The sequence below is a fragment of the Trachurus trachurus genome (assembly GCF_905171665.1).
Source record: "Trachurus trachurus genome assembly, chromosome: 17".
In the NCBI taxonomy this organism is placed as follows: Eukaryota; Metazoa; Chordata; class Actinopteri; order Carangiformes; family Carangidae; genus Trachurus; species Trachurus trachurus.
Window position 1 is genome coordinate 24,691,674 of NC_139900.1, and position 22,978 is coordinate 24,714,651.

At 42.4% G+C, this 22,978-nt stretch overlaps 1 protein-coding gene across 1 annotated transcript; it reads right to left on the minus strand.

The window, feature by feature from the left end:
• Positions 1 to 38: 38 nt before the first annotated feature.
• Positions 39 to 22,301, minus strand: LOC311000606 (ADAMTS-like protein 2; the record flags this gene model as incomplete). Its single annotated transcript, XM_083991345.1, has 20 exons — positions 39 to 187; positions 338 to 491; positions 1,575 to 1,751; positions 1,847 to 2,017; positions 2,098 to 2,253; positions 3,409 to 3,622; positions 4,279 to 4,405; positions 4,560 to 4,660; positions 5,057 to 5,420; positions 6,431 to 6,496; positions 7,901 to 8,348; positions 9,165 to 9,340; positions 9,555 to 9,635; positions 9,957 to 10,080; positions 10,270 to 10,415; positions 10,725 to 10,827; positions 11,778 to 11,853; positions 16,976 to 17,079; positions 18,361 to 18,450; positions 22,209 to 22,301. 20 exons carry the CDS (start codon positions 22,299 to 22,301, stop codon positions 39 to 41), a joined length of 3,120 nt encoding a protein of 1,039 aa, XP_083847471.1.
• Between the last annotated feature and the right edge of the window lie 677 nt (positions 22,302 to 22,978).

Consider the following 22,978-nt stretch of genomic DNA (forward strand, 5'->3'; position numbering starts at 1 on the left):
GTGCTGAGGAGTCCAGGTGAGAGGTTACAGTGAAGACTTCAGGACCTTGGTGCCTTACAGGACTGGCAGCAGGCCTTTCTGTAGTACCAGTGGGAACACAGCTTCACCTTCAGCACCAGGGCACAGTTGGCCGTCGGCTTGTCCTGGCACGACTCGTCTACAGATACCGATTCTGCCGGGGCGGCCGCTGGAACGACACACAGAAGGCCTTTCATTAGGATGCAGCAGAAAAACACTTAGTGACAGTGACGCATCTACAGGTGATTTCTCCTCCTGAAAGTGCTCCGACATGTTGCATCAGCTCCGTGAGACGCTCACACAGCGTTTGTTTTTGTACCTGGTGCTTCTGTCGGACAGCTCTGGGTTTCACAGCTCTGTCTGGCTTCTGGCTTGAGGGCAGAGTCGCAGCTGTGGCCCCTGGTTACAAGCTCCTCCCCCTGGTAGCACTTGACTTCTCGAACCTGGACTCCAATCCCACAGGTCTTACTGCACTGAGGGGGGACAAAGGGGACTTTGCTTTCACTTCAAATACAGCTGGACACACAAAACAATATTTTACTGACATTAAAGGGTAAAAAGTACAGCAATCACATCTCTGTTACTACTAATCTTTTTTTTTCATGTAGAATAAGATGAAGAAAACTGATGATCAACATGAATGATCCTGTCAGTTTACATCTTAAAGGGATAGTTCAACATTTTGGCAAATTGGCCCATTGGCATAATCCCTATAGTCATAACAGTAGGTTTGTTACCTTTATTTGTTGGTGCAAGCTATTTTTAGAACCGCCGAGCCGAGCGGCGAGCTGCTCAGAGCTATGCTACGGAGGCTAATGGGATTTCTTGGTTTCCCTCATCAAACTCATCAAATACACAAGCCAACGACCCCCGACGCCTCTTGTGCACATTCACCACGCTATGAGATAATAACGGAACGTTCAGGACAGAGTCATTTTAGAGGTAAATTCGTGCAAAACCGCTGATGCGCGTTGCCTTCAGGGACAGTTTTTCAGCAAGCAGTATCTGCATTTACCTCAAAAACGACTCTGTCTCGTAACGTTCTGTTATCTCATAGCGTGGTGAATGTGCAGGTCACAACTTGTCCACCAGAGCGTTTTGGAGTTGTTGGATTGTGTATTTGATGAGGGAAACCAAGAAATCCCATGAGCCTCCATAGCGTAGCTCTGAGCAGCTCGCGGCTCTGCTCGGCCGATCTAAAAATAGCTTGCACTGACAAATAAAGGTAACGAACCTACTCTTATGACTATGTATAGGGATTATGGCAATGGGCCAATTTGCCAAAGTGTTGAACTATCCCTTTAATTAAATTCACTCCAAATATTCAGCTTCTTTATATATAGGCTGATAATAGTCCCAGTTTAAATGTTGACATAAAAACATATTTTAGTTTGAACTTCTGAGGCTGCAACTGTCGAACAGAAAATAAAAGAAATGTTAGTTCACACTAGGGATGTTTTCATTGAGGCAATAAAGGTTTCTAGGTGTAGACTGGACACCATAACCCCCTGTGGTTTCAGATGTCTGTTGCAGTCGAGCAGTTGGCGGTGAGCTACCTGGGACCAGGATGTGGTGAACCACTTGGAGCAGGGTCTCTGGAAGCAGGAGGAGCTCGTCTCTGGCTTGTTGCCTTGGTCACAGCTGCTCTCTGGAAACTCTTTGAACACACCACTCTCCAGGCCGGCACACACCACCTGACGCTGCCGCACGCCGCGGCCACACTTAGCATCACACTGACACACCCACAAATGACAAACAGAACAAACTTAACATATCTTTACGGAGTAACTGACATGCACCCGCACCACCACCAGTTAAAAGGTTTTACCTGCTGCCATTCCTGCTCAACCCAGTGGGGGGGGCAGTTCCTGTCACCACACGGATAGATGGCCAGCGGGCGCAGTGATTGGTCACACTGCTCCTCTGACATCACTACCCCACCTGATGATCGACACGTCACTGCACGCACCATTCTCCCCACTCCACACACACCTGAGCACTGGCACATCAACACAACTAGTCAGTTTCATGAACTAAATATTAAAGGGTGTGTGTGTGTGTGTGTGTTGTTTAACTCACAGGTCCCCAGTCAGAAACTGTCCACCGTCGGTCACAGGGCAGACCCTCACACTCCTCAGTCTCTATCGGCTTGGACGACATGTTACACAGTTTCATTTCCATGGAGCAGCGAACCTCCCGAGTCCGAACCCCCCGAGAGCCGCAGCGTGCTGAGCACTGACACACAAATTTGAAATCAGTTATTTTTACAGGACGTAATCATTCTCTGCACATGGCAGGGCTCCAGACTGCCCCTGAATGGAGGCATTTTGCCCCTAAAATTTGAGACGGTGCAGGTAAATTTTTCATCTACTTGCTCATTTTTGCTCATTTGCTTTTCCTTTTAACACTGGTGAAACATGGACGGGGTGACACAAAGAATCTGGAATCTGTCATTACAGGTAGCAGGCCAATGTGTGTGAAGATCATGTATGAGTTAAGTAAAAAGTCAAGTAAATCTTTATTGTCCCCAAACGGGCTAATGGTATTACAGCATAGTGCTGGACATTTAAAGACACAACAGGCACTAAGGTAAGAGAGAGGAAGAGACAAAGAGGCAAAACAGCACAACTCTACGATGATGGTGACAGGTAAAACAACAAAGCCGCTATAAAATCTACACAAAAGACACTAGAAAAAGACTCTTGTGGCAACAATGTTGCTCCACAGATAGAAACAACAATTAATCAAATTTAAAAATGGGAATATTTGCTCAGTCAACGGTTCAGCCCCTAAGTTTTCTGCTTGTGCTCCTCAAATTTTAAGTAAGGGACCACTGTCCTCCTTGTAAAAAAAAAAAAAAAGTCAGTCTGGAGCCCTGTGTGGAGTCTGAAAATTGAGGCGTTTGGACCTATTGGATATCTGAGATGTTGCTCCATTCATTTTGCTTCTCAGAGCAGGGGTAACCGTCTAAAACGTGTCACTGTGGAGGGGTTTGCGCAATCTAGAGACCCAAGGAGCAGCTGTAAGGAATGGAGGCTCTTGAGAGGGTTACCCAGTTTCAAGAAGACTGTGTTTGATTTGAGACGATTTAAGAGAAGTGGAGCTCAGCTGGGTGCAGCCCTAGAATGTAAAGTGGGACCTCCCCTGGCCTCAGCAACTATACGAAGGGGGTCGTACAGCCATTAGTCAGTGGTGACGGTCTGTGCCAGGGCCAAGTGTGGTGTGCTAAGTGAAGCTTTGTAATGATATGTATAGAAAACAGGGAGCTACAACAACAATGCTCTCACTTCTCCAGGTAATATTTATACCATCTTTCCATGGATTTGTGTAGAGACCAAAATCAAAACAATCAATATGACAAAATCAGAAACACTGCACTTGCTTTCTTACCTCGGACCACTCAGACACCTCCCATTGAGGTCCACAGCTCTGGCCATGACAGACCTTTCTGTTGGCTGGTTTGTGCAGGTCATGTGACAGACACAGGGAGTCGTAGACGGAGGAGTCCAGACCCGGGGACAGCATCTTCCAGCAGCGCACCGTGCGGTACTGAACACCTTCACCACATGTTCGAGAGCACTCACTCCAACCACTGGTCTCCCACCTGAGTAGGAACCAGTGAGATGGTGTTAGCTGGTAAAGTTGTTCATTTTCAGGTGAGGAAAATGAGGAAAACCATTTTAGTCCATTTTAGTCGAACATTTTAAAACTAGCATGTACAAGAACTGAGGTTAATCCCTGGAAAAAATGGTTCTTGAAAAACATTGATGATCCCAGTGTCTTTATAGTGACGTATCAGCTGATCCCAGTCACAGATCAGCTGGTTCCAGTCCAGTTTTGTGTAGTTTGTTAGCCTAGAAATCTAGACGCACCCTAGCGGCAGCAAATATATTTGCTCCGCAGGTGGGTCTAGAAACGAGCCATAGGAACTTTTTGAGTCTCGAACACCGTTTGTGTTCACCAATCACAGCGCTGTTTAGAGAGACGTTGGGCGGGCTTCACGCGATGACGACATACATTTTAATTAGCTTGTCAGGCTAACGTCATCCTGCTCTTTGCTCTGATTGGTCGTAGCGCTACCCTATTGGTGCAGAGGCAGTTTGAAAGACAGCCTTCATCCCGCCCCCTGGATTGAGCCGAGGCATAACGTCTCTGGCCGAGGTCTACCGGTCGTTGCCAGACTAGACATTTTAATGATATAGTCTGGCTGGTCAGGCTAGTAGTTTGTGTCAGTAGGTTTAAATTAGTAAAAGGTCGTACCTTGGAGGACATTCCTTCCCAGTGCAGAACTCGTGTGTGGGCTCTGGCCTGGTCACAGTGTCACAGTAACTGTCATCAACTTCAGTACCATCATATCGAACACAAAGGGCATAGCTAGTGGTAATTCCTGGTGATGCACAGACACAGCGTTAACAGAGTATACACAGACGGAGATCAGCAACATATATCTGCGTGCATTATACTGAATGTATAGAACTATATTTGAAATTCACTACATGTAGGTACTATCATATTGGTACCTTAATATTATATGAGTTTACCTGTTGTACAGGTGGAGCTGCATGGAGCGTAAGCAGAAACCTTCCAGCGATACATGTCTGCTAGACTAATATCTGGGTCCAGACCCACATCAAAGTCATTGCTAGAGAGAATCAGAAACACACACAGGCAAGCATGGTCATGAAACCTGACTGACCCATTGATCTTAGAAAAACCTATTAATGCAAACAAAATGTTATGTTAATCAATTTTCTTAATGATTTTAACATTGTAAATGTGTATTTATGCCCATCAGTAATCAGTTCCTTGTTATTTTACACAAGAAGAAACATCACTGTGTATAATGATCTGTCCAACCTGCTGCTTTACTGTCACTTTCCTGTCTTTCATCATAGACACAAAAAAGAAACCTGGTACAATTCAAGAGATGAGTGGAAAACACATGTGGTTACTGTAATTAGCAGTAAACGGTGGAGCTTATGAACATACTGTATAAATAAGTAGTGTACTTGAGTGTAGGTATCGTGTTCCCTCCTACCTCTCTGTGTTGGCTGCCTGAGCTGCAGACACCTGCTGCAGCTGCACCACAATGGCAGAGTGTGTGTCTGAGTGTGTGCCAGGTTCTGTTTCTATGTGTGTGACAGAGTGTGTGTCAGAAACTCTGAGCGTGTCAGGGTGGATTTCCATCTGTGTGCCTGTGTGTGTTTCTGTGTCCGCGGGGGACAATGTCTCCAGGTGTGTTTCTGTGTGAGACTGTGGATCAGTGTGCGTGCGTTTGACAGAGTATGTGTTTGACTCTGTGAGGGAGTGAGTGTGTGAGTGTGTCTGGTTGCAGTGTAGGTCCTCCAGCAGGAGATAGGGAGTCTCTTCAGGCAGGGCTGCAGAATGAACACTTTGACTACCTGTGAATGGACAGCATGAATGAACTGAGGGGTTTTTACAGCAATCTGAGATAACTGACCAGCAATACAGAAGGGGCCTACACTGACCAAAAAATAATTTCAAAAGAGATCCTTCAACTTTTGGCTCATCAGCAGCATCCACTTCCTCACACACTACCTATGCCTGTGCAGCAAGAAACATAACACATACCACTTCCAGCCTCTTTATTCTTTTTGTGTGGAATATTTGCCATACTGTGAACTATCCCACACCAATTAAGGTGTATTCACACCGGACCTTTTATTTTTGTCGCTGGCGACGAGTTTACATATTAAGTCGATGCAAATTAAGGTCTGAGCGGTTAATCGCTCAGGCGAAAAATCACTGGGGCTCCAAGCGACAGAGGAAAAAAATCGCTTGTCGCTTGAGATGGGAAATCCCAAGTCGACATACTTTTTCTGTTCGTCAGTCGCTTGTCGCTCAATGCTGATTGGCTGCCGTAATCCCGGTGGTGCCGGTGTATACCTTTAAGGTGCGTTCACACTAATCGCTCAGGCGAAAAATCGTTGGGGCTCCGAGCAACAGCGACAGAGCGGCAGAGTGAAAAATCGCTCGTCGCTCGAGATGAGAAAGTCGACGTCTTTTTGCTGGTCGTCAGTCGCTTGCTGCTCAATGCTGATTGGCTGCTGTAATCCCAGTGCTGCCGGTGTAAACAGAGAGACATGGCAGTGGGCATGACGCCATCATAGCGAACAGGCGAGTCTTTGCCAAACTGATGAGCGATTGCAGCTAAGCGACAAAGGAGCGATACGAGTGACAGCGACAAAAATATAAGGTCCGGTGTGGCTGACTTAACTTAGCTGAAGATGTGTTAGGAGAAAGTGTCTGCAGATCCAGTAATTATTGGTTAAATAGTTTACTAAATTGCTCCTTAAGAATCACTAATGTGCACCATATCATAATAATTAAATAAATAAAGAATAAATGTTAGAATTGAACAATGGAAAACAGCTGAGTAAATCTTTCCTACCTGGAAAAGGGAGGACTACAGTGTTATCAGCAGTGGATGGCTCATCAATCAAATTGGAGGAACTCCCTTGATTATCAGAAAACCAAACAAACAATGAGATAAACAGGCAGAGACAGTCAGGTAAGCTGTAGAAGGCAGGACAGAAGGAAACAGGAGAGTGAACATGTTCTTCATGTTAAAGGGATAGTTCAACATTTTGGCAAATTGGCCCAAATTTGCCATAATCCCTATAGTCATTTTCAGCAAGCACTCTCTGCATTTTCCTCTAAAACAACTCTGTCTCGTAACGTTCTGTTATTATCTCATAGCGTGGTGAATGTGCAGGTCATAACTTGTCCACCAGAGCGTTTTGGAGTTGTTGGATTGTGTATTTGATGAGTTTGATGAGGGAAACCTCTGTAGCAGCCGCTCTGCTCCGCCATTCTAAAAACTGCTTGCACCGACAAATAAAGGTAATAAACCTACTGCTATGACTATAGGGATTAAGGAAATGGGCCAATTTGCCAAAATGTTGAACTATCCCTTTAAGGTCAGGATGTTTTCTAAAACAAATCCTGTCCAAGTCTGTTAGACCAATAACTGGCCATTAGAGCTTGACCGGACAGTGTATCAGCCATGTTATGTTGTTATCAGTGTTCAGATGCATTATGTTGTAGCCTTATGCTCAAAGTGCTTAATTCAATATCCCCTGATCTACCTAGACTTAATTCTCCAGAATGTATTTTTTTCCCCAAATACCACATTAAGTCTATTGAGTTGAGTTTACCAGAGGTGAATTCCAGTCAGGGGGTAGCAACAGCTCAGAGATGATCAAAACAAATGGAGGAACCAAAGCTACATTTCCAGGTCATGGGTAAGTGTCTGAAACTTGTGTCAGTGTGATATTTCAGTTTTTAATTGTCAATTAATTTTCAGAATTATGGGTGGTGAGGGAACAAAAAAATGTTAACAATTTTAAAGCAGAAGTAAGCGATCCGGTGGTTTTGGCTAACTTCTTGTCAGCCGATGGAGTTAGCAGTCCCCGCCCTCGTCCCTACATCACCACATTCACGCGCATCCCTTGGCTGCACACACAGAGAGGACCGCCCCTTTATGCCGTTCTCTCTCCTCATTGGATAAAGGTTGTAGGATACAAGCAAAGTTTTCTCCTCGGCTTACAGCAGAGCAGAGTGACTGACAGACCCGTGTTTCAGACCACACACTCTATGTAAGTGATTGCTGTCGGAAGATAGAACTATTTAAGACTTATATTAACACAAATATTCCGCTTACTTCTGCTTTAAGCAAACACTGTGACATAACATACTTTTCTGAATGTATTGTATGATGTCAGGAAACAACAACAAGAAAAAAGCTAATTTCAAAAAGTTAGATCAACTTCCTTCATTGATTATTATTACAGTTGTCTGTCTACTGGCAGCCTCGACACAAAAATAAGTCATTGATGTAAAAGAGCAGTCTGTGACTCACGGTATCCAGGTGGTGCAGGAGGTCTCCGCTCTTCCACATCATTGTGGCTGAATACATGACTGGTGACATCAGCTGGTCTGTAGACCAACATGGCTGCTGGTGGGGGAGGGCTGGGGGTCTGGATTTCCCACACAACCTCTTCTTCTTCTTCTTCTTCTTCTTCTTCCTTGTCTTCTTCTTCTTCTTCCTCCTGAAGCTGAATATCCGATTGGTCGTCAGCCCCGAGCTGAGCGTTATAGTGATGGAGAGACGTCACGCTCTCTCTGCTGTGGTTGGTCAGTCTGACTCCTTCATCTGCCACATCCTCGTTTAACTCGTTGTAGGTGAAGTTAAGATGGGAGTGGCCGGGGCTTGTAGTGACTCCGTCTGCAGCAGTGATGTCATAAGACTTGAGGGGGATGGTGTACTCGTAGGTGATGTGAGGGAGCTTCCCATTCAAGTTGTAGTACTACATAAAAAGATAAAAATCACTGATTTGACTTCACACTGCGATGCAACAGAATTTTTATTGTATGTGTGAGGTTGTTTGTCTCCTTGCATTCAATTTTTAGTAGTTCCCTCAAACCATGACAAAGAGAACCAGATCACAAGGCCAAAACGGATTACCGGTATATGGGCTCATTGTGACCATGGCCTTGGACCTTTGAGTACAAAAATCGAATCAGTTCATCCTAGAGTCCAAGTGGCTGATGCCAAACATCAAGACATTACTGTAATATCATTTCCAAGGAAATGGAACATATTACATATTTTCCTGTTACTTCGGTGACTTCTGATGGACCTTCCTCACATTACTAGCTGTATATCGCCTGATTTGATGCATTATACCCAGTGGCTTGTCTTAGATTTTATTACATGATCGTATGACAGTTTATTTCCTGATGTGGGTCATGTGATTTTAGTAGCAGTGCTTTCTTGAACATGCAAGTGCACATACTGTATTCCTTTTTTATAATATGTGTGTGTATCCACCTTTTTCCGAACGTCAAAAATGTAAGCCGGGTACAAATAGAGGTTCGTTCACCTGCTTCGTGTCTGAAGAAGGGTTTTTACCCGAAACGTCAGGAAATAGGTGATAATAAACTATTACCTTGGAGCTGCTGCTGGTGTGTCGACATTTTTTGTCTGGCACCCAGCCTTTAGATTTTGGGATGTGTGTGCATTTTCTATTTCTTTTTCAAGGAAATGGAACAGACATACAGACAACGGAGATGGAGGCATAACAATCAAACACATATTAACAAAGTGTGTGTGTGTGTCCTACCATAACATTGAGGCCCTGCAGCGTTGGACCCTGGGCGATGACGTACTCCAGCCCATCAGAGAACACGTTGCTTGGACGTCGGTATTTGAACACTGTTCCCGCCACTCGGAAGTTTTGAGGATTGTCAAAAACTGTGTTTCCATTGAAGAAGAAATTACCAGCTTCATCGGACAGGGCTGGATGAGACAGAAAATATGAGGGGGGTGAGATCAGAACTGGATCAGAATCCAAACACCTGTAGTTCCTGGTTCTTGTCTAGACCACGCTCCATCGATCTTAAGTCATGATACATTTAAACATCTCAAAAGCACCTCTGTGTATGAAATGTTTATTTAGATCTGGTGATTTCGTATTCAGTATATTGACCTTACAGAAGTTGTAGGTTCTCACCCAGGATGTTCTCCATCTTGCGTCTCTCTATGATCTGAATGTCTGTGGCTCCAGCTGGGATGTTGGTGATGAACACGTAGCCTGATGACAAAAATACAGGCTGGATTGTCTGATGTGGTACACATCAACCCAGCTCCAGAGGCACATCACACCAGATCACAAGCTTTGATTTAGTATTAGTATTTTAGTATTAGTGTTTCCTAAAGCATCAACATGCCCTAAGAGTCAACAGCCTTGCTATCTGCTTCCACAAAGGTTCAATTTGAAATTGGATCCAACATTTTAATATTGTTGCATCAGTGTAAGAAAATCCACCACCTGATTACTTGACTTTCATGATAACAGTGCATCATTTCTACTTGTGTGTACATCTGTCTACATGTATCTTTGTGTGTGTGTTACCTAACTGTGTGAGTGCCTTCCTGTATGATCCAGAGATGCGCTGGCATGACGCCCCGTTGCCTCCACAGACTCCACATCTGTCCACTGTCTTACTGCTGTACAGTTTCCCCTCACAACCTACAGGCTGCACGGGAAGTTCAAAACATTGGAAGATATCTGAAAGTTTGTCTCGTTCAGTCTTTCAGTTTAACAATCAAACTTTGTCTTATTTATTTAAGAAATGAAGAACATTGTGTATGACACTGAATGAATTCAATAAATATCATTCTTACACAAAAAAGACGAAAGGGCCAGTTTTCCTTGGTTGGATTACCTGACATTTTCCCTCTATACAGACTCCGTGGTATTTAGTATCGCGACAGAATGTACCGTCATGGGCAGGAACCAGCAGCTGTCGCTCACCACTGATGGTTGTACACTGCAGGTCACATGGCTTATTGGAGATGCTGATGTAATCACCTAAACAAGAAATGACATATTTTCACAGACATTTACTTCACTGACATTACAATTGATAATTTCGGTTTAATGAAATTCAGCTGGACTGCAAAAGCTGCCTCATGCAGCTTTAGCTCAAGTAAATCAGGAAGTTAGTAAGACTTGAAGGAATTCCCCACATACACAGTCAAACTGAATGATTTTTTGTAGCAGATGCACAACTGACAATTTTGAAACTATTCATTTTCATTTATTCAAGAAAAGGACATCATGCAAGATTTGAATGTTCATATAGTACAGTGTAGACAGTTACACAGATAGACAGAATACCTGGGTAGAGAGGTATCCACTGGTAGTATCTTCTTCCAAAGGCTTTAGAGTTAAACTGGGAGCACTGGTGCTGCTTAAAGCTAACACTGGGGCTGGGACAGGGCTGGAAAACACAACAACACACACACACACACACACACAGTTTAAAGGACAATTCAAACATGACAATAGATGCTTAGTTTTCCTCTAATCACTTCCATATAACCGCTGCTGAAAGCACAGAAGGCCTATGTAACTTTTGCTGCTAGAGGACACTCATTCAAAATAAGAACAAAATTACTTTTAATTATCCACAGGGTCTCATCCTCTCCAAAAGACACTGACTAGGTGAATCAAATCAGTATCATTGGTACAGCTCTTTTCTCAAAAACAAAGGAGACTGGGGTGGAGATTCCATGCTAAAACATGGTGTGCACGCCAGACAGGAAAGATGCATATGCCACAAATATATGTGCATATGTGCATGCATTATTAATATTATTAATAAGGCTCTTAGAAGTAGGTTTTGCCATCTGGTCTAATGTTATAAATCCATTCCTAGTGAAACATGTGTAGAGTAAACATAAAGCTAATGTGGAGGAACGCAAATTCTCACATTCATTTCACTCTTCATACAGTTGCCTGTGAGTGTGAAAGATGGTGTACGCAACATTTTTCTGAGCATGAAACATTTGTACATGAGGCCCCAGGTGATTAAAACCAGTAGATATACCAAATGATCATGAATGGTCAGTGCTCCTCTGATGCTATTTGACAGACACAGGAGGTCTTCGAGTTGTCAGCTGGGCTGCCTTACCTTTAGCTTTTGTATGTGATAACTTAGGATGCAGACATCCGATGAGTATTCTTAATAGAGTTAAAATATATACCATAGTTCAAGTCTTTTTGATTTTTATGCTTCTGGTAGGAAACTGCTGCATGAAGTCATTGGTGGGCAACAACATGATCGTTACCATGAGATTTCTTTGGTCTAGTTTACATATATCTTAAAACAGTAAATGTCACACATTCAATTTCAACTTTAGTGTCAAAAATATCAGTGTAGCATCATACCTGATTTGGACAGAGCTGGTACTGTTTAGGAGAGCCAACACAATATGAGCTGTTTATGTTCTGGGTGGTGGACAGCCTGAGACAGAGACAGGACACAGAATACAAGGTGGTTAATATAGCGGATTTCATGGACACCACACAGAATGCATGAAATCATACAGCAGGGAGACAGCCTTCCAACTCCCAAAGCTGGTTAAGTACTTGACCTCATTCTCACCTGAAACTGTGCCACAGAAAATATGACAGTCACACCTCTGCATCTCTGCACCTATCCATTATTATATAGCATTATTATTATTATTATTATTATTATTATTATTATTATTATTATTATTATTATTATTATTATTATTAATATTATTATTATTATTATCATTATTATCCTCTACCCTAGTGCTTCTGGTTTCATTCCACTGTGCCCTCCACTACCCGCCACCCACTTCACCTCAGCACTACCATCTAGCACTTTTTCCTCAGTAAAGCTCAATAGCTACAGAGTGGTTCTGCTCTGATGTGAGCTCATGCCTGGATACCCCGGGTCCTGCCAACTCAAACCTGTCTTACCTGTGGCTGACTTGATACTGTGAGGAAACTGTGCGCCAGTCGCAGGTGGCACAAAACCAACGACCCTGCAGACCTTGTCGCTCCTCGTTTCTTTCTCATCCAGCATCAGAGCTGTCAAAAATGATAAGATCAGCTGTACCACAAACAATCCTCCACCACCCCCATCAGACAGAAACCTCTGAGGTGATATCTTCACCAAAATCAGAAAGGAGGTGGCAACATGATACTATGTAAAAACATCTGACCAGCAGCCACATGTGAACTAGTATTATCCTATTAATCCAACAAACCATGCACCTCAAATCTATACCTCTGTCCATTCTACCAGCCTTGTAACTCCGCCCTACCTCTCTGCTTCCGTTCCTATCCAAGTTTATAGAGAGAAAGGGTTTTCAGAGTTCTTACCATGGAACAACTTCCAGATGATAACCAGTCTGGCTGTAAGAGCACTGGACACTGTAATGTTGTCTGTGACCAAAGCATTAAGGGCAGCTTGAGCTGCAGGTCTGAGCCCAGTTCTAATCTTGCTGGCCCTCTGAGCAGCCTTAGCTACAGTGATCCATCAAATCCTGCAATCCATCTGCTCTAACATGGGAATCTTGGTTTAAATCTTATCTCACCAAGTGCTCCTTCCTGGTGTCATGGCAAGGGTCCTTCCCTACGGGAGTACCCCAAGGATTAGTCATGGGAACCCTCCGCTTTGGAATATACACCACCGTATTGGGCCAATTCATCTGCTCACATGGCTTCTCATATCACTGCTGTTGACACTATACCTGTCATTTCCATCTGCATGGAATCTGAAGGATCACCACCTTGATCTAAACTTCTCCAGGACTAAACTTGGAGAGCCAATCAGACTCTTCATCATTATATCATTATCAAAACTGTACCTTCATCCCAAACTAAGATTGCAAGAAACTTTCATACAGCTTCATGCTCCTTCTTAGCCACTGCGTTCCTTCAAGGACGACAGTTTAGTGCACACCAGACAATCTCAGTCCATTTCTAATCCATGGGGACCCTGCGGTGGAACCAATCCCTTCTGAGAGTACCTTCTTTTCTAAATCCCCAACATGTTTACCTGGTGTTTATTATGCACTTTCAGTGCACTTTCTTACAAAAGAGTATTAGGACCACTGTTAGGGATACACATGAGTTCTGACGCCCTTCTCAGAATTCTGACTTTAAACAGAGAATTCTGACCTTTAACACAGAATTCTGACTTTAGTCTCAGCATTCTGACTTTTATCTTAGAATTCTGACCTTTAACTCAGAATTCTCACTTTAAACACATAATTCTGACTTCAGTCTCAGCATTCTGACCTTTAACTCAGAATTCTGACTTTTCCAGAAATCAGAATTCCCTTTTATTTCACAGTAGGCCCTAATCCTCTTCCGTATTTCCTTAATGTAGTCGACTTGCACTAATTAAATAGATGTAACACTTATTACACTTACATTTATTATTACACTACTACATAGAGGCTACTGAAGTTATTCTCATATAAGTAGCCTAGCCTGGGATGCCAAATGACTAAACACAAGTCTACAGTATGTTTCAATTGCTTTCAACATTACATCCTGAACATGGGGGCAGGTTGTGGGGCTGAGACCATATTCCAACCTCGAAAACCCAAACGTACCATTTTCCTTCATCTGTCCACCAATTAAACCAATTACACCACTGGTAAGGAAACGAGAGGGGGTGGTGGGGAGGCTTGACTGAAGCACGTTGTGATGTGAGATGAAATGGAAGAAAGGCTGGGAGCTGTGGCAACTATGTGGCTTGTGCCTTAACCACGAGGCTACCTGGGGACCCCAGGCAGATGTTGTCATTTAAAATGCTCTGATAAACCCACAGAGTACTGGCTGCCCAGCACTATCTAGCAGACAAAAACCAAGAAGAAACTGCCTTCATTCTTGTTACCGGTAATAATTTCCATGTTTTTGCATCTTCTGCATTATAAACTGCTTCCTTTTCTGTATACAACATCTATTGCATGTCTGTCCTGGGTGAGGGATCCCTCCTCTGTTGCTCACCCTAAGGTTTCTCCTGTTTTTTCTTGAGAGTTTTTCCTCAGTGGATGTGCACAGAAGCAGCCTGAGTGCAAGTGGAACATGTAGTTTGAGATCTGTGCAAACAACTACATGAGTGCAGGCACACTTAGCACGAGCAGAGAAAAGTAAAAAAAAATAAAAAAGAGTGAGAGGCTACTTGAGGAAAAGCGCAGGGTTATGAGATGCAATATTACAAAATCTGAGCAATAAATTCTCCCCCCGCTTACGAAAAATAATGGCAGCTAACTGCTAATGCAGCAAATATAACTAATAAATCATAAAACCTAATGGATATGTGGATGTTTATAGTTCTGTTGTGACTGTGTAAATAATGTAGCATGTACGCACATTTTTGTCCTCAGAGGAAACATAAAATGTGATGAACTAAAGAACATGAACAACTTGGATCTTTTGACAATGAAGCAGTAAGAATCTTTAAACCAGCATTTTGAAATGTATCAATATGGGTCACAGCTCTTCTAAATACCACAACTTTACATGTTTGCACCAGTTGTACCAAGAGTGCTGTAGATTATGTTCAATATGATTCCAATTCTACATGTAACTTGGGGAGGACCTAAAGAATTCTAACAGAGAGTTAATGCATCTGTCTTTCATTACCATGTCAACCCCACACCCCAAACCCCCACACATAAACACCTCCTCTGTCTATCCATGTCTCTCTTTCTTCAGCCCATCCTCCTACACTGTTTAGACGGTGAAGTAGAAGAGACAGCAGGAAGAGGTGAGCGGGAGGTCACTATGTGAGAGTGTCACATCTAATTGGTAGAGGGTGATGAGGAGAGGAAGAGGGGATAGAAGAAAAGCAGGAAAGGGAAGTGGAAGCAGTAAACTTTCTCAAGAGAGGAGAAGAGTGTATGGTGACAATGGGAAAAAAGATGGAAGTGGAAAGAGGACTAAAAGTAAGAAGAAAAAAGAGAAATGTTGTAGAAAGAAAGGTGAGGAAAGGTGGAGAGGGGGAGAAACAGAGGGCCAATAGTGAAGGCAGAGTGGCATTAATCTTGGTTGACAGAAACTTCCCCAAGTCTGACAGGAGAAGGTCAAAGGTAACAAACACACACACTACCTATATTCTGTCCTTTGAGGGACTCAATCCCAGCTAACACTAGGTGAGACGTGAGGTCCGCCCTGGACAGGACCGTCTATTACAGCGTTCATACATAGAGACAAACAACCATCCATGCTCACATTCACACCCACACTCTGATGGGTAAAAAAAACTAATCTACAATTTTGAGAATGAAGTTCTTATTTTGAGAGTCAAGTAATAACATTCAAAGAAAAGTCTTTCAATCATTTCACCGAGACAAATATTACAAGACTTAAAGGGACATTGTGTAACTTCTCCTGTTATCTATTCACGAAAATCAATTATTTTGTTCAAAAGTCTGTTTTTCATTAATCAGTAATCACCCCCCCATCAACAAACTGAAGTGTTCCTTTCAGCTCTGAATTAGCCGTTCATATCATTCATATCTACATGGAGCGGGTAAGCTCGGTGCTGCTGCCATGTGGTGTCTCCATGTTTTTACGTTCAGTGGCAGCGTGACGGTGGGAAACCACAGAAACTCAGCGGAGACACCGGAGCTGTCGGCTCAGGTGGAGGTGGCGTCTGTGAAAAGTCACCGTGGTAACGCAGTGAGGAGGAATTGAGCGTTACACTGATGCTGCATTCATGTGCAGTCAGGCAGACGGCCGTTGGTAACAAACCAGATGTCATTTTAGTCACAGAAGTGGAGAGAAAGCCGGTAAAACGTGGGTCAGATAAACAATACAACATCACCATGACAACATATTGTCACGTGTATTGTTTTGCCTCGTGCTGACGGACCACTTGTTTACATAGAGGCTTGTTTATGCCGTTACTTGCAGCGGCTGTTGTCCGTCTGCCCAATTTCATGTGAATGCAGCATGAAAAATACGATTGAGTTCCTTGCGATATACAACCGCAACGCTAGATCATGGGAGTAATTCCTACACAATGTACCTTTAAAAACGTTGAATTCTGAGAGAATTATTATTTTTGGAATACTAAAATCAGTGCGATGATTTTACTCTTAAATTTGTAAATTTTACTCTTGAAATATTATGACTTTCCTCTTGTAATTTTATGAATACATTCTTGTAATATTGACTGTAATCAAAGTTTTCCCCCTCACACTCCACCCACAACTATTGCCAGTCAGTCTAAGCTGAACATTGTTGGACCGTGGGAGAAAAGCAGTGCACCTGGAGGAAACTCACAAGTGTGTCTCACAAGGACAAACAAAACACAGATTTACGAGCTTTTGTTGGCAAAGGTGAACGAACACACCAAATCCCACTGCCCCTGTGCCCCATACATCCCACAAGAATTCCTAGGACATGGTCATAATCCTTCCTCGCAAGCTCACAATCTGAGGACAACAGATGATCCCACTTTGAACAACTACAGATGGTTCATGTTCACACCTGTTTCCACCTTGAGATTTTTGTTTGTAACCAGTTTCCCTCCTCACAAAATGTGTCTGTGCATCCATATAGCTTTTTTTTTTCTCTTGTAAACACACTACCTCTGTATAAGACAGTGTCTCTCCTGACTCCTCACTCCTCCTCCACAGCTCCTGGAGCAGGAGGACCAGCTGGACCATTCCCCCCACCACTGAAACACCTCCTCCTACAGGAAAAAGTATACGGTTAGGAAAAACAACCTAAACAAACATGTTATTTCAACTAGCTGGAACATATCAAGCTGATGTTTGGGGGTTTTAAAAAAAAATTGCAGCAGCCTTGATAACTCAGACAAGAGAACACTGATAAAAACCTGGGATGGTGGAGTGTTGCCTCCAACTTGTGTTTAGGTTTCAACAAAAAGCACTAGCAACAACTACATATAAGTAGTTGGTGTGTGATGTCCTTGACATTAAAGGTCCAGTGTGTAAAATTTTGGATTTTCCGTTCGAGCTGCCGTAAAACATGGCGCCGCAAGATGGCGACACTCTCTAAAACAAGACCCTTGTTATGTAGATATAAAAGAAGAATTACAAGACTATGAAAACCAAACTAATTTTATTTTATAGCAATTATTATACACTTATACTAATATATTCATGGGTAGATTTTGCCAATAAACCTGGCCAATTATATTTATCTATATCTATCCAATTACATCTAAACTTAAAGAGAAGGCTATGATTGGTTGAGCTTGGAGACCTTATGTGAACTGACAGGGAACTTTTCAGGCACAATGTTAGAATGCCTAGAATGTTCAAAGCCCATTCTACCCAGTCTGTTCAAGGTGGGAATGTTGCACCTTTGTTCCGCCTCACCATTCTGTTTAGAAGGCTATGAACATGGATTTTTGCTGGGGATGTCTGTTAAAAAGGAAGAGCTGCCAAAACCAGAGCGGGGCAACTATAGGCCAACTGTTTCAATCTATGTAAACTACCATTGGGTCTTGTTAAAGGTCCATGCAGTATTAAGGTTCCTGTGTCCTCTTTAATAATAAAACAACTCCATGTCCTATGTTAATATTGTGAATATTGTGCCACAGAAAAATGTACACAGCCACACAATAAGCTTTCAGCACTTCTGGAGTTTTGTGAACTAAAGTAGTAGCTTTTTTGTTTCAAATATTTCTATGTACTCACTCAATAAACAGCCAATCAGAAGAAAGACTCAAAGCCAGAGTGTGCATGTAGACACAACTATTGGTCAAGAGAAAGACGGTCCAGCTGACCAAGAAGACATCTAGCAACTGTGACTGCAGAAATATCTACTTTAGGTATACTATACAAGACGATGTTTTGGAATTTTATATCACTAATACATCTCCTTCTGGATATCAACACACAAACACTGGAAAACTTAACATATTGATTACAGTCAGACAACAATACACTTCACAAAAAGAAGATGATGAATGGTTAAAAAAGAAAGTGAGTGTTAACTGCAGTACCTTGTTGCTCGTCTGTCTGACATTCAGGCTTCCATGGCTGTGTGACTGTAGCTGGATGTTACCCTGCTCCACCCTCCCTTCACTTCTGTCCTGACAGACACACACCACATACACAGACACACACACGTACACGTCCATTTGAACTTGGAGGACATGGACCCAGTAATCTCAGTTCAGACGCAAGCGGGGGGTGTGGAGAGAGTTGCTCCGGGACCTGGCCGCTGTGGAGCGAAGTTTCCAAATATCATAATAACAAAACAATAAAAAAGTCAAAGACTTTTTCCCACGTTATTCTGTTTTGTTGTTTCTGTTTCAGACCTCACCCTCTGAAGCAGAGGTTTCACGTTGTGAAAATGATCTGACTGAATGGAAGCAAAGCGAAGCGCTACAGCAACGGAGACAGAGAGCCAGCGCAGCGAGGAGAACATAGCTACATGAGGAAGATGAACTAACGATCAGCTTGTCACTCATGTGTAAAAATAAACACAGCTGTGAAAATGTATCCATGTGCTCAAAACACAACATTTACAAAGAAAAAAAAAAGATTTTATAGTCCATTCATCAACAGTCTGTGGCTATAACGCAATTCACTGGGATTTTATTTTGAAGTTCCGACACTTCCGGTCTGTCATCGGCGTTAATGTGTTGTTTAAGATCAAAAACGAAAAGGCAATCAAAATTTGACAGTAATTTGATTTTGGTTTCCTCGTTTTTTCGTTTTAAAAACAAAAAACAAAAAAACAAAAAAACAAAAAACCAGCCTGAATTTTGGTTTTTTGGTTTTTGGTTTGAAACGGAAAACCAAATTACCAGCTGACTTTCGTTTTCTGACAGTTTGGTTTAAAGGAAAAATCAAACTAACGAAACGTACACGGACCCAGCTGGAGATGTGCGTTAGGTTTGTGCACCTGAATAGCTGCACAGAGGCTGCAACACACTCCCGGCCGAGTTTTTTTTTTTTTTTTTACACTTTATTAATAATTATATAGATAATGTAACAAAACTGTCGAGCCATCAGGAAGGTTGAAATTGAAATATCAATGCAGAATCAGTGTCAACCATGGAGCATAAAAAGACATGACATCACTGAGCCTCCTCCTGTCTATTTATCTCATGGGTCTTTTCCTTTCTCCTTTTCCTTCTCCTTTTTCTCCTCCCTCTGCTTCTTCTTCTTCTTTTCGTCCGGCAGGCAAAGTCTGGCTCACTGCTGCCTCCCCTGGTTGACTAAAAAGAAAAGGCCAACTACATTACACGTCAAGTTACGCGGAGTGGTGCGCACGGTGCAGATCAACTTCCTGCTGCGCAGCAACAAAATCTGCGACCGCACGTGTGTGTGAACGCGTAACATAATTTGTCAAACAGTGACTGACAGACGTGCACACGCTGCTTCATACGTACGCAGCTTTTGTCACGCGTGAAATACAACCTGCGTGTAACAACGCACGCACGCACGCGTAACAAAGTAACCATGCGTGCACACACACGTCGCTGCGCGTCTTTCCGGTTGTTTTGACATCGGTTTCACCCCATACACATACACACACACACACACACACAGTATTCCATACCCCTAACACGAACCCTGACTTAGAAAAGAAGATGAAGTCAAATCAATTCAAGCCATTTCAAACTGTGATGTTACCACGATGAACATAAACCTTTAAATAGAAAGCATTGCGTCACTGCTGCTAGGGTGCATTACATTTGTGTGTAATAATGTGCAAAGGCTGCTTTACCACTGTTGGAAGACATCGTCTTTAAACAACCTTTGCCAAAAAAAATATATTAGATGTCATGCCAGTTTTTGTGTACATTACACAACTATCCCTTTTTACTACTGCCATCATTTTTATGAGTAGTCAGCTTGATCCATGAGGCTCCGCTCCACATCCACAAATCTAGGGCTTTTTTAATTCTCTTTGCAGTATAAGTTTTTTTTGTCTTTCATTGCCAATGCCAAATATAGATGGATGGAATTAAATAATATGTGCTAACCAAACAAATTAAAGACATTTATCAGATCTCTGGTCAGTTTATTCACATGCGCAGGAACCAAAACAGTTTTTTATTTAGAGGAAGAACTTACACTATTACACTAATTGTACTGCAACAAATTTCATTCATGAGAGCTCAAGTCTGCCGGGCTCACTGACTGCTAGCCGTCACCATGTTGTCTTATTTACACAGTTTAACAATCAAGCGTCTTGGTGAGGGAGCAGATCACTCTTTTTGTTTTTCAGCTAACACTTCATTTAACTTACAGTGAATTGTGCAGCTTAATAGTCGATGTGCTTTTTGTGCAGAGATGTTTCTGTCCTATATTCTGTCAGATTGGGGTCAACATGTTTCCTTCACTCATATGTATTTTCTGTCTGACAAACTAAATAACTTAATCATTTACCTTACAAAGAAAGACAAAACTAGAGAATGCATTTCCTGAAGGAAATACGGGTGAATGCTGAAAGCTGAATGAGCTGAATAAATTGTTGAAACAATGCTGAATTAAGTGAAGAAGCGGCTGAAGCAATCTTGAAAAAATGAAACAATACCTGAAGAGTAAAAGTTAAACGTCTAAGAAGTATGAAAAGTTTGAAATTAGGCTACTTGAAGTGTTGAAGATTAGTATGAAGAAACTGAAGGCTGAAGTCTATTCATTTAAAACTGACAGCTTGAAAACATTGTTGAACCATTACTAACATAGATGAAACAGACAAAATGTGTTCTTTTTTTCTTTTAGAAAAAACACGTTTGTCTAAATTATTGTCTTCAAGGGGAAATAATGACTAAACCAGTAAGTCTCCTATAAAACCAAATCTTATTCATGAATGGTTGTTGAACTGAATTTTTCATTCAATTTTACTACAAAGCAGCATCTCAGTGAATGACTGTTAGGCTAAATTATCTAAATCTCTAATTGTTCTACTAGCAGACAGCAAACGTATTTCTCATACCAAAGACAAAAACAATTCTGAGCAAAAATCATTACAGCAGAGACAAAAACTGCAAATTCATGTGAAAATTGTTAGTAGCCTATACACAATACACAAAAGCTCTTATTTGCATGATTTGCATTTACAGTGATCTGCCTGAATGAAACAGGGACATGGTTGGAAACTTTGTTACATCCTATAAAAAATGGTCCAAGTTCAACAAAGTTTCTGCTTTTAGCGACACCATCATAAACAAACAACATGTTACCCCACTCAGAAAGAATTTTAATCTGGTGATTAAAGTAAACCACACATAACAGGTCCCAATCATTTGATGTGGATTGATCTCTGGAGGAACCTCATTCTTCAGTGGCTCGAGGGGAGAAGGGATAACCAAACACCATTTACTACTGACACAAATGTCACTTCTCCGCTGCTGTGACCATCGTCTGGTGAAAACAGATTTCAGACAGTCGTTACCGTTCAGCTCCACGGCTGTAAACGCACCGAGTTAATTAAAAGATGCATCAACTTTCCAGGAGGTTTCGCCTCAGAGAGCAGTGATGTCCCCGCAGTGAGTCGGTAACAGTTAGCTTACCTTCACATAACACTGTGGTTATGTGTGTGTTGTGTTCGGGGCTCGTACTTTCTGGGAGTAGAGCTGGTAACTCAGACATTTCCAGTGCTGAGGTAGTTACATCTCTGACAACTGGCTCCAGGAATGGGTCTAAGGTCAAAACTGCACAGCGGGCTGGACGGTACTTAAAGCAGCATCAAAGTGACAGACCGGAGAAGTGACTGCTGCTCTCGACTGGAGCAGACTAACTAGTCCCCCCCTTCATAACTTTAAACGGCTGTGCTAATGGATGACTCTACGGTGCTCTCAATCATCAAACGACCGCTCCGCGAGTTATTTACCTTAACGGACCAGCTGCTCGGTAGCGGGAGAACCGGGAGGTGTAGCAGGAGAAATGAGCAAACCGGGAGAGCTAACCCTCCGTTACCGAACATGGTTCATTCATGTCATGGACCGACAACTCTCGCCCTCCCCTTACCTCCGCTCCACACTCAACTCCACTACTTCTGCCCTCTTCATCCCTCCCCCTTCACCCCCCCTTTTTGATGTAACCACGCCTCCTTGTGTCGCTCGCGCTCACAAATGTACACTCGCGCACAGGGATACCTTCACTGAGAATAGGAGGAAATTATTTGTTTCTTTGTTTGTTGCTGGGGTTTTTTTTTTCTTTTGTTGGGAGTGGACTATGTTGTTAACACATTTGAAATGACTACTCTATCTCAATGTCTCAAGAGGCCTCACTGTGCAAATGAAGTTGTCAATATAGGCTACATTATGGTTACCACACACACAACAACTGTAGCAATATGAGGCTCAAATGTTTTTAGTAAATACAGCCAGACACTTATTTGTGTTATAGGTTTTACACAACAAAGTTACAACATGTTTGACCTGCAAAATGAACAAATTGTGCAGTTATCTAGTATCAATTCCATAGAGACTATATAGCTCGTGGTTCTGATTTTTAATAGAGGGGAAACACTGAAAGAAGTTATGAAACAAAATATTCCTTCCCTCTTCTTTCTTAATCTTTTAATTAATTTAAAAAACGCCGTTAGAGTTGAATCATGCAGAGTTGAATACGTGCTCGTCAGAAAAAGGCTACACTGCG